This window comes from Camelus bactrianus, chromosome 22 (genome assembly GCF_048773025.1).
Source record: "Camelus bactrianus isolate YW-2024 breed Bactrian camel chromosome 22, ASM4877302v1, whole genome shotgun sequence".
Taxonomy (NCBI): Eukaryota; Metazoa; Chordata; class Mammalia; order Artiodactyla; family Camelidae; genus Camelus; species Camelus bactrianus.
The window spans coordinates 26195955-26207152 of NC_133560.1; the positions used below are offsets into that span (position 1 = coordinate 26195955).

The following is an 11198-nucleotide window of genomic DNA, read 5'->3' on the forward strand; positions in this document are numbered from 1 at the left end:
TTAGTGTAAATAGTACTAAAGAATAGGGAAAGAATACAGTGGAAGCATATTTCCTTTTAATATGGAACTGCTGCTGTTGCGTTCCACAAGTCCATGGGAGAAAACATGAGCCCAGCTAGTCAGAGAGTGGGAAGAAGCTGGGTAGACCCTTAGCCTTGGACATAAGGCCTGCGCAGCTGCACCGCGGATGGGTGCTTTGGAGAGATGGGTGGGATGGAGGACCACTGGGATCACGCCCGCAGCTCCCTCTGTGGTCATCACTTTGACCTGAGCCCAGCTCTGCTGAGCACTTTGACCAAAGCCATCCGCACTTCCCGGTTCCTCAGACTGTAAATGAGGGGGTTGAGCGTGGGAGAGACGAGGCTGTAAAACAGGGAAACCACGTTGTCTTGGTAGGGGCTGTGGTAGGCGCCCGGAACCATGTACATGAACACGGCTGCTCCATAGAAGAGTCCCACTACTGTGATGTGTGAGCAGCAGGTGGTGAAAGTCTTGTTTCGGGCCTCCTCTGAGCTCATGCGTAGAACGGCCCCCAACACGTGGCCGTAGGAGCTGGCAATGAGGGAAAGCGGAAGCACCAGGATCAGCACTCCCGAGGTGGACAGCGCCAGCTCGTAGGCGGAGGTGTCCGCACAGGAAATCTTCAGCAGGGCTGGCACCTCGCAGAAGAAGTGGTCCACGGTGCGGGAGGCACAGTAGGGGAAATGCAGAGTGATGGAGGTCTGGACAGAGGCGTTCAGCACACCTGCCAGCCAGGAGGAACCCACCATGACCAGGCACACCTGGCGCCTCATGAGCACAGGATACTGCAGGGGGTGACACACAGCAACGTAACGGTCATAGGACATGAGGGCCAAGAGGATGCCCTCAGCCACACCCATCAGAGTCAGGAAGAATATTTGAGCCGCACAACCCCCAAAGGAGATGGAACCTTCTCCCTGCAGGAAGTCTGATGCCATCTTGGGGATGGTAACCAGGGAGAGGCCAACGTCAAACAAGGAGAGCTGGCTGAGCAGAAAGTACATGGGTGTGTGCAGTCGGGAGTCCATGCGGATCACGAAGAGCAGGACAGTGTTGCCCAGAAGTCCCATGATAAACATGGCAGCCACCAGGGAGAAGAGTAGCTGATGTGAACCTGAACGACTGAAGAGGCCCACCAGAATGAAGTCAGAGGCCACTGATTGGTTCACATCCCCCATGTTTTACATAACATACCTTTGCTGCAGGAAGAACAGGAGACCTATGGCAAGAAGTCTTAATGGGGATGGCAAATAAGTTTCATCCCATTTGCCAGTGGGCATGGGTTGGTAGTGGCTGTCTGGAGGACCATCTTGAGTTATGAGATCACAGCTAAAATTAGATGGGAAAGCCATAATCTTTTAGTGGTGTCTGACACAGGCATGGGATGGGAGAGCAGTCACTTGCATCACTGAATGAGATACCTGGCCACACCCCAGTCAAGAGATACCCACTGACTCTTGTAGCCCCAATTTCAGGGTCCAAGTCCAAATGCAGTAACATAGCCCCAGAATAACATTTCAATACTTGTTATCCCAAAGGTTCTGAGGCCAGAGTATAAGTGAGAGTCTAAAAAGACTTGGAGGTGAAATAGAGGATGATGGAGCTCAAGCCACAAACCAAGCAAGAAAAGAAAGAGAAGGGCCTGGGTCCAAATACCTGAATGAGAATCTGGAACAAAGAGAAATCTGTGATGGGCCAGCACTGTGGTCAATTTGAGGATCAGAATCGAGAGATTGTGAGCCAGAGAGACACTTGGATGACAGGAGGTTGGGAGTCAAACGGCCTGGGGGTTAGATTGGGGGAACAGCTATCAATGAGCTCAGCTATTACTGGTGGCTTCACTGCATTGGATGGAAGAGAAGTGACCTACAGGTAGTCTGACTCAATTTCAAGGACTGAGGTTAGACACCAGGCCTAGAAGAATGTGAATATCTAATAAATATTGCCTGAGTGAATGAGGTAGACAAGAAAGATGACCCCAGACCAGCAGGAGCTGCATACTTACATTAGGAATACTTAATTCCCTTGGCAATCTCCAAGTCCCCAGGCAAACCCAGATTTCCCTGGCTAAACATACATCACCCAAGACTCCAACCCTGAACAATTCAGGACCAAAAGAATGTGCATTCCCAACTGTAGCTAGTTAGAGAAGCAACAAGACTAGCCATTTAAGGGCAAATGGATTGTATTGAGGGTCTCACTGAAGTTCTTTGTCCTAAAGCTGCTATTCTTGCTCAGATGGCCTTCAAGATTGTCTTTAATTATCTACCATTCTGATTTTCCTATCATTCACCCCAAGCTACCATTCAGCCATATATTCAACAAAATTAGTCACACACTGAGTTGGGCATAAGGCATTCAATAGAGATGAATCACCCAAGCAGTCCTTGCTTCCCTGAACTTCACAGTCTCCTCAGGATATCAGTGGCAAACAAGGAGATAAACGGGCAAGATCTATGGGATAGGGGAAGTACGTAGGACATTCTGTAGGAAATGGCTGGGATACCACTGGGCATGATTAGGGAAGCCTCTTGCAATAAGTGACCTAATATTTGAAGAGCTTCTATGAGAGGGATGCAGTAGAACCAATTGCTTCCCACTACCAGGAGGTAGATGTTAGTGAGGCTAGCTGTGGTTCACCCTAAGTAAGAGCTTTCTAACAGTGAAATCCAACACAAAATGGAATGGTCTACCTCCCTGGCAACGTTTTTCAAAGTCAGTCAGTGATGTAAGAAAGTAAGATAACTGAGTCCTACAGTTATGGAATTTAGAGTTTGAGCGGGAAAGCAAGCATTTCAGAGTAGTCTGATTATCAGTGTAATAGACACACATGCATGATGCTTTGGGTACCCAAGGGATGAAACTCTGCCTGGGGTGGGCTCAGCGAAGGCTTCACAGAGGAGGCACTGGAGCTGAGTTTTGAAGATCAGGTAGGGGCTTTCCTGGCAGCTAGGCAAGGGAGTTTTTCCAGGCAGAAGGAATAGAGCACATCCATCCCTCTACTAATGTCTAATTTTTAAATCATGCCTGGATCCCCAAGACCACCACAAGGCTGGGTTCCAAGTTCACACCCCCTCTTACCAGGGTCCACATGTAGAGTGAGGGACCTTTCTCAACACCTCATTAGCATGTCAACATCTCTCATTCCAGGATAGTCCCTGATAAAACCTCCCTGGGTTTCAGCATAATGGGCTTAACCAGGGCTTCCTCTGTTTATGCAGAGACAGAAGTCATCATCTAGAAATGGAGGCCCCAGGGAGAGCTGTTGCATCAGACACCCCTCGGGGTCTCCCTTTCCACTAGAGAGAAAATTAGTTGCAGTGGAAGCCGAGAGCCCTTGATATTTGGATTGTCCCTGAAGGATTATGGGAAAACGTTTACTCATCTCTTAACCACAGGAAGGATGGGCAGGAGTGATGTGGATAATTGGATAGAGACAGTCAAGTCTTTCTGTTTGGATCTAATTAGGAGGAGGAGATATGGGAATTCATTACTACAAACGCTCAAAAAAAAAAAAATCAAATATCCTAGATATTTCTTCTGCATTAAATAGTGAGGCAGTGATGATAGTGGAACAGCTAGGAGGCAGCTTCCCTGGGTCAGGATACTTCTTCTAAACTCCATTTATGAAGGGCCTCAAAGACTCAGGAGATACAATGGTCTAGACACAGATGGTTCTAGTGTCATGAGTTTATTGCATGTTCATGGACAGAGCTAGGGTTAAAGGCGGAGATCAGAGAGCCAGCCTACTCTGAACAGGGATGCCCACTGCAAGAAGTCAAAGGCAAGGGCAAGGCAGAACTATCAAGACTGTTGTTCAAACCAAAGCTAAAAGGGGTCAAAAGGTACAATCTTCCTGTAATAAAATTAATGTCAGGTGACTGGAGTTAATAATACTGCATTGCATATTTGAAACTTGCTAAGAGAGTAAACCTTAAAAGTTCTCTCATTACAAGAAAAAAATTTTGTAACTATGAATGGTAACAGATGTGAACTAGATTTATTGTGGTGAGCATTTTGCAACACATACAAACATAGAACCATTATATTGAACACCTGAAACTAATATAATGATAGATGTCAATTATACCTCAATATAAATAAATAATTTTTTAAAAAATGAGTCAGACAGGTGGCAACAAGATGGAACCAGGGTAGATGCAGGAATAAGTGACCTATTTTAAGTGCTTGATATATAGTAGATTAACTATCACAAATTCCTTGTGCCGTGCCACCACTCTATTCCACGGCAGACATTAGTAATCGATCTCAGTGCTTTCTACCTGAGTCTGATAAAGTTTCTCCATTCAGCACACTGTACATCCAGACCTTACAAATTGGAGTTCATATTTATCATGAAATCATCTTCCCAGTATATATGTGTGTATGTGTATAATTGAATCGTTTTGCTGTACACCTGACATTAACATTGTAAATCAAATACACTTCAATAAAAAAATAAAATTTTAAAAATTGACACATTGTACATCTTAGACTTAGACACTGTTACATGTGGATTACATCTCAATAAACCTAGAAGGAAGTGCCCAAACTCTCAATAAACAAATAAGTAAATGGACATTTCCAAAAACATGTATTAGACCGCAAACAAAATAATTAATTTAATGAAAACTCAACCTTGCTCTTTGGCCAGGATAGTAAATCAAGACACAATTAGGAAATGAAGCCTTTCTAGTCCCGGTAATTTCTAGCACTCCCCACAAAGACACACACACACATACACACAAACAAATTTTAATTCATTCATTCGTTTTAACTAAAAGGTCATACCTACCAGCACCAAAAACAGGTTTTGAAGCAACTCCCAATGTGTTCTGGAGCCCACGGTCCTTGGTTGAGGCAATTTCTTCCTCTCAAATTCTCCTCCTTTTATCTACAATTACAGCCCCTTTTTGTATCCAATGGATACCCGCTTCCATCAAGAAGAAGTAGATGAAGTCCCTGGAGTGAAAGTAGACACCTCCTACCACCATCGTGTAGTGGAGAGAGGGAGGGGAAACCAGGGAAGACTTGCAGGAGGAGGTGGTATCCTGCTGAGATTTGAAGGGCAAAAGGAATGGGATGGGGAGACTGTTCCAGGAAGCAGGAAGAGCAGAAGAGTTGAAGGGTCAGTGCCTCTCCTTGCCCCATCCCCCACTGGGGCTGGCTTCTGTTTCCTCTTGGAAACCAGACAGCCACCCTAAAGCCAACTCCTTTCTGGTTAATATTCTAAGGAAGAATATTTTAATATTCTAAGGAGGCCTGAGACCACCTCTCAGGTACTACACTATAAATAGCTTCAAGACAAAGCACCAAGAGGATACCTGGGTCTCACTGAGTTCTGGATCAGGGAGCTGGATCAGAGGTTCCTCCTCAGAAACCCTCTACCCCCTCCTCCTCCAAAGCCGGCGGCACTGGGAGGGTCAGGGAGGGGCACCCACAAAAGTAAATACCCTGGGAGCTTTCTGGAGCAGGGAGGGGTCCACCTCTACCCCTCACCCTCACTCTGCATTGTGAGGTCTTCTGAAGTGGGCAGCGGGCAGAGTGATGTCATAGACCACCCGCCGGGCCCCCTCTCCCTCTCTCTGTTTATGCTGCCCCAGGCCCAGCCTCAACCTTTTCTCTCCGGGCCCCGCCCCACCCCCCACACCCCAGAGGAAAGCTGCCAGCCTTGCCAAGCGGCCCATCCAAACACTTGCAACCATGGATACAAATCAGCGCGACCCCCCGGAGCCCCAGCCCTCCCCAGAGGACCCCAAGCCTGGCCTGAACCCCAGCTCAATCCTGGTGAACAAGACCCTGCCGCTGGATCCCCCCTCCATGGTGGGCGACAGGTTGCCCCCAAAGACCGGGGCGGTGGTCATCGACATGGGCACGGGCACCTGTAAGGTGGGCTTCGCAGGGCAGGCCCGGCCCACCTACACCGTGGCCACCATCGTGGGCTGCCAGCCCAAGAAGCCGGCCACCACGGGGCAGCCAGTGCTGGAGACATTCATCGGGGAGGCAGCCCGCACGCGCCCGGAACTGACGCTGATGCGGCCGGTGCGCAACGGCATCGTGGTGGACTGGGACGCGGCCGAGCTCATCTGGCGCCACATGCTGGAGCACGACCTCCGCGTGGCCACCCGGGACCACCCGCTGCTGTTCTCCGACCCACCCTTCAGCCCCATCACCAACCGCGAGAAGCTGGTGGAGGTGGCCTTCGAGTCGCTGAACTCCCCCGCCATGTACGTGGCTTCCCAGTCAGTGCTGTCGGTCTACGCGCACGGGCGGGTCAGCGGGCTGGTGGTGGACACGGGCCATGGGGTCACCTACACAGTGCCCGTCTTCCAGGGCTACAATCTGCCCCACGCCACAGAGCGCCTGGACCTGGCGGGCGCCCACCTGACCGCCTTCCTGGCGGAGATGCTGCTTGGTTCTGGCTTGCCGCTGGGGCAGCAGGACCTGGACACGGTGGAAAACATCAAGCACCGTTACTGCTACGTGGCCCCCGACTTGTTAAAGGAACAGACCCGGCCGGAACTGGAATGCCGCCAGACCCTGAAGCTGCCCGACGGGCGGACGGTCACGCTGGGCAAGGAGCTGTTCCAATGCCCGGAGCTGCTGTTCAGCCCCCCGGAGATCCCAGGCCTGTCGCCCGTGGGCATCCCCACCATGGCCAAGCTGAGTCTTCACAAGGTGCCCCTGGAGGTGCGGACCGACGTGGCCCAGAACGTGCTGCTCTGCGGCGGCTCCTCACTCTTCTCCGGGTTCGAGGGCCGCTTCCGCGCTGAGCTGCTGCGCAGTGTGCCCCCGGAGGCCCACGTGGTGGTGGCGGCCCAGCCCAGCAGGAACTTCTCCGTGTGGATCGGGGGCTCCATCCTGGCCTCGCTGCGTGCCTTCCAGTCCTGCTGGGTCCTGCGGGAGCAGTACGAGGAGCAGGGGCCCCACATCGTGTACCGCAAGTGCTACTGACGAGGGGCAGGGGTGGGTGTGGGTGGGAGTTATGCGCAGTAAAGCTTCTGCTGCCTAGCCGGCTCCGATGTCCTGCCTTTCCCCCCAACCCCCACCCCGACCTACCCCACCCCCACCCCCACGCCGGGCCAGGTCCACTCCTGGACCCACCCTGCCCACCTCCCTGATGGCTGGTTACCTTCCAAGACATCCCTCTTTCTGCCCTGCCTCAGCTCACTTCCCATGATCCACCCCCTGAGACACCTCAGTTGTGACTCCCTAACCCACCTCCCCCATGGCAAGTCCCCCCAGACACCTCCGTATCCTAACCCTGTCTCACCCTTCTCCCATGACCGCAAGGCACTCAGGTTGAGATTCCCCTCCCCAAGCCCACACCAAAGACATTCGTGATTCTGAGCACCCCAAATCCATCCCCTCACTGGTATCCCTGGTCCATTACCCAAAGTTCTCTGACACCCTGATATTCTGGACATCGCCCCATGAGTGCTGAATCTGTACACCCACCACCAAGATCCACCCTCTAAGCTCTGCCCTCCCCAGTGATTGCTTCCCCAGACTGCTTCCATCCAGATACTCCCACAAATCATCCCCCTGTACCCCCACAGAACACCATGTTCTGATACCCAACCCCCAGGATGGCCCCTCTGCTCTCAGCCCACTCCCTTGCTCTGTATCTCCCCCAGAAATACTCCACATGGTCTCTTATTGCATCTCCTGACCCTGTTCCTCAGCCCCTGTAATCCTCCCAGGAAGGTTCTGGCCCCCAGGACCAACGTGTGATGACCCCACTAATGCCCTAGGCCAGCCCCTGTGTTCTGAACCCACCAACTCCCTCCCCAAAGACACTTTCCCCGGGCTGCCCCATGGTGAGCCCCAGGACACCCCACCCTGGGGTTTTCAGATTTCCCGGATGAAACCCATCCCCCAGGACCAATCCCCAGGTCCCATCTCATTGGTTGAGACACCCATAGCCAGTGACATTCACAAGGGCTGCCCAGCACAACGTGACCCAGAGGCAGATAGATACCCATGGTGGGGGCTCCACCTGGACACTGGCTCCCTCCTGATGCCCCCACACAAGTCCCCAGGAGCCAATTGTCCTGGGCTGTCCATCCCCATCTCCCTCCATTCTGCTAGTAGTTTGTTCTAAGTTCACTCCATCTCCCCAAACCTCTGTCAGCCTATTCCAATACACCATGCCCAGGGTTTTCTAACTGAGACCTGCCCTGAGGATGCCCTATGAGGCCTCTCTCAGAATTGAGGGCTGGGCATTCTTCCCACAGGGTGCCCTGGGTCCTCTCTCCTCCCTCTGCCTTCATCCTTGGCCACCCTGGCCCCTGCTGGAGGCAGGTTGTTCTGCCTTTATGCCACCCACCCCTGCTCAATGAACATCAGGACCTCTGGCCAGCAGCCTGGAGACATCCTCCCAGTGTCTCAACAAAATAAGCTTGAACCACCCAAGCTTATCCATGTTCACTCTGGGCCCTCTTCTCCCCAAGTCCAAGGGATCATTCATGCATCCCTTCCGCCAGTCAGTATGTACTGAGCATCGCTCACAGGCTGCCTGTCTTTGTCTTTCCCTGAGCCTTTCTATGTGTCTCTGACTTTGTTTTGGGGTTTTATTTGCTCATTTGATGTTTTTCTCTCTCTGACTCACCTGCCAGCACTGGTTCTTATGCAGGAATTTCCAGAATGGAAAGTAGTATATTCCTGGAGCATTGAACCCACCCCATGCATCCCCAGTAACTGCCATCACACAATGGAGGGGAGTGGGGAGCAGTGAAGGCCCTGGCTATGCCCACCCACCCTGTCCCACTGCATCCTGGCAGTGGTTCTAGCCCCATCCCAGGGCCAATGGGTGATCCTTAGCTGAGGACAGTCTCAGATTTCCAGATCACAAACATGCAGTGTTGGACACCCCCCCCCCCCCCCACTTGCCTCCCCTCCTGCCTGCTGCAGGCATCCTCAACCTGTAGAATCAGCAAGAACTCCCAGGAGGTTCCAAGGTAGTGAAGGGAACTGCTCCTTCTTCCCACCAGGGGGCAGCACCTCCGAGCGCAAGGCCCCTGGCGGCAGGGCCAAATTTAGAACTACCGAGGCTACAGCAAACCAGGCATCCCAGACCTCCAGGGAGACTCGCCCTGCACCAGCGCGTCAGAGCCCTGCCAGCCACACACACAGAAGGAGTGCGGGACAGGCTGAGTCTCAGATGCTACCGGAAGCGAGGAGGATGCAGAAAGTCCTGCCACCCTTGGGCTGCTAGGAAACCCAAAGGACTCTCATTTAGACCAGACTAAATTTTCCCCAGCGCCAAACCTCCCTTGGGACAGAAATTTTCTCTACAACCCTCTGGAAACGTGCCCTTCCCATTTGCACACTCCCAGGGATGGGGAGCTCACTACCTCAGGTCTGTTGTTAGAAACCTCATCTCCTCCCAGGAGTCGTAGGTAAACCTTCTCACTCTGCTTGCCACCCCCATCTGAGCACTGAGAGCACGGGAGACCCTGAGCCCCACCCCCACCCGGGCCCACATACACACCTAGAGCCTGCTATCTCTCAAGTCCAATATCCCCAACTTCTTCCATCTCTGGCTTTAAAGTTATTCACACATCCCTCACACAAACATTCAATGGCCAGTCACTACATGCCTGGCACTGCACTGAAATCTAAGGAAACCCAGTGAACAAGAAATTCTTGGGCACAAGGTTGTGGGTTCAATCCCCAGGGCCTCCACCAGAAAAAAGTTAAATCAAAAAGGGTTAAGATAATAAATTTTGTGTTATGTGCTTTACCACAATAAATCAAAATTAAATTTTTTAAATTAAAAAAAAAATGGAGTCTCTGCCTACCAGACCCTCCTTGGAAGGTCTGACCAGGAAAAGTGGGCTGGTCACTTCTCTTTTCCAGACACACTATTTCCAACAACTTCCACCTGTTCCGCATACTGACCCACAAGTTTTTTCCTTCTTATGCCCCCAAATCCACCCACTCCCCTCCCTCCCACCTCAGCCCAGTTCCTTCGTTGCTCACCTGGAAGATCGTGGGAGCCTCGTCTCTGGTGTCCCAGTCACCCCTCTCACCCTCCGGAAGACCCTTGCAGAGAGATTTTTGCAAAATGTAGCCAGGGCACTCTGGCGGAAAACCAAACCCAAGTTCTTAGGCAACTCTGAACCCTCTACTGATCTCCCCACACCTCTCTTTGGCTTTCCCTCCGTCCACCCTCACCCCCGTCTCACTTGTCACCTTTCTGTCCCTCCAACACACTGTTATGGATTGTACTGTGCCCCCCCCCCAAATTCATATGTTGGTATGGTGGTGCCCTAGACGCCAGTAGCCCAGAATGTGACTTTATTTGGAGACAGGCTCTTTGAAGTGGTGGTTAAGTTACAATGAAGACATTAGGGTGGGCCCCAAAGCAACTAGTCCTTATTGAAAAGGTGAAAGTATCACAGACAACACAGAGGGATGGCCCTGTGAGGACACAGGGAGAAGACGGCCATCCACAGAACAAGGAGAGAGGCCTCAGGAGAACCCAGCCCTGCCGACACCTGGATCTTGTACTTCTAGCCTCCAGAAATGTGAGAAAATGAACTTCTGTTGTTTAAGCCACATCGTCTGTTACAGATTTTGTGATGACAGCCCTAGCAAGCCAAGAGATATATGGGCACCCCAAGTGGGTTGAGAGGTAGTTATCAATACCAGCCACGACCACGTGACCAGTGAGGACTGTGATTTTCATGAGTATTCCTTTCTTGTTTTGTTATAAATATGTGTGTCTAGTACATAAATATACACATATATATATTACGTACGTATTAAGGAAATATATTTGCTTTCTTCCTCTCTTCCCTCCATATCGTGTTAACATAAGATGTACTGACTTTATAGCAAAGTATTTAAGTATTAGTAACATTATGTCATAGTATTTCAATTACAGAATGGCAAAGAGAAGGGTAGATATCACTTAAGGACTTTATCTCCCTTTCTGGGGAAAGCGTTAATGCATTTTCGGTTGTAGGATGTCAGGTGGAAGCACAATCTTCTTATTGCCTTTATTTGCAGATTAAGTATGGTTTAAGGAGATGTGTGTGGCAAGTTGACAACGTGTGGATTTGTGATGGTTAATTTTGTGTGTCAACTTGGTGAGACTATGGTGCCAAGATGTTTGTCAGAAACCAGTCCAGATGTTGCTAAGAAGATACATTTTAGATAAGATTAACATT

The 11198-nt window shown here is 50.9% G+C and overlaps 2 protein-coding genes across 2 annotated transcripts; one reads left to right on the forward strand and one right to left on the reverse strand.

The window, feature by feature from the left end:
* Positions 1 to 257: 257 nt before the first annotated feature.
* On the reverse strand, positions 258 to 1199 carry OR2Z1 (olfactory receptor family 2 subfamily Z member 1). Its single transcript, XM_010966961.1, has one exon. It carries the CDS (start codon positions 1197 to 1199, stop codon positions 258 to 260), a length of 942 nt encoding a protein of 313 aa, XP_010965263.1.
* Positions 1200 to 5724: 4525 nt separating this feature from the next.
* ACTL9 (actin like 9) lies at positions 5725 to 6975 on the forward strand. The gene has a single exon (XM_010966845.2). The coding sequence runs from the start codon at positions 5725 to 5727 to the stop codon at positions 6973 to 6975; it is 1251 nt and encodes a 416-aa protein (XP_010965147.2).
* Positions 6976 to 11198: the final 4223 nt, after the last annotated feature.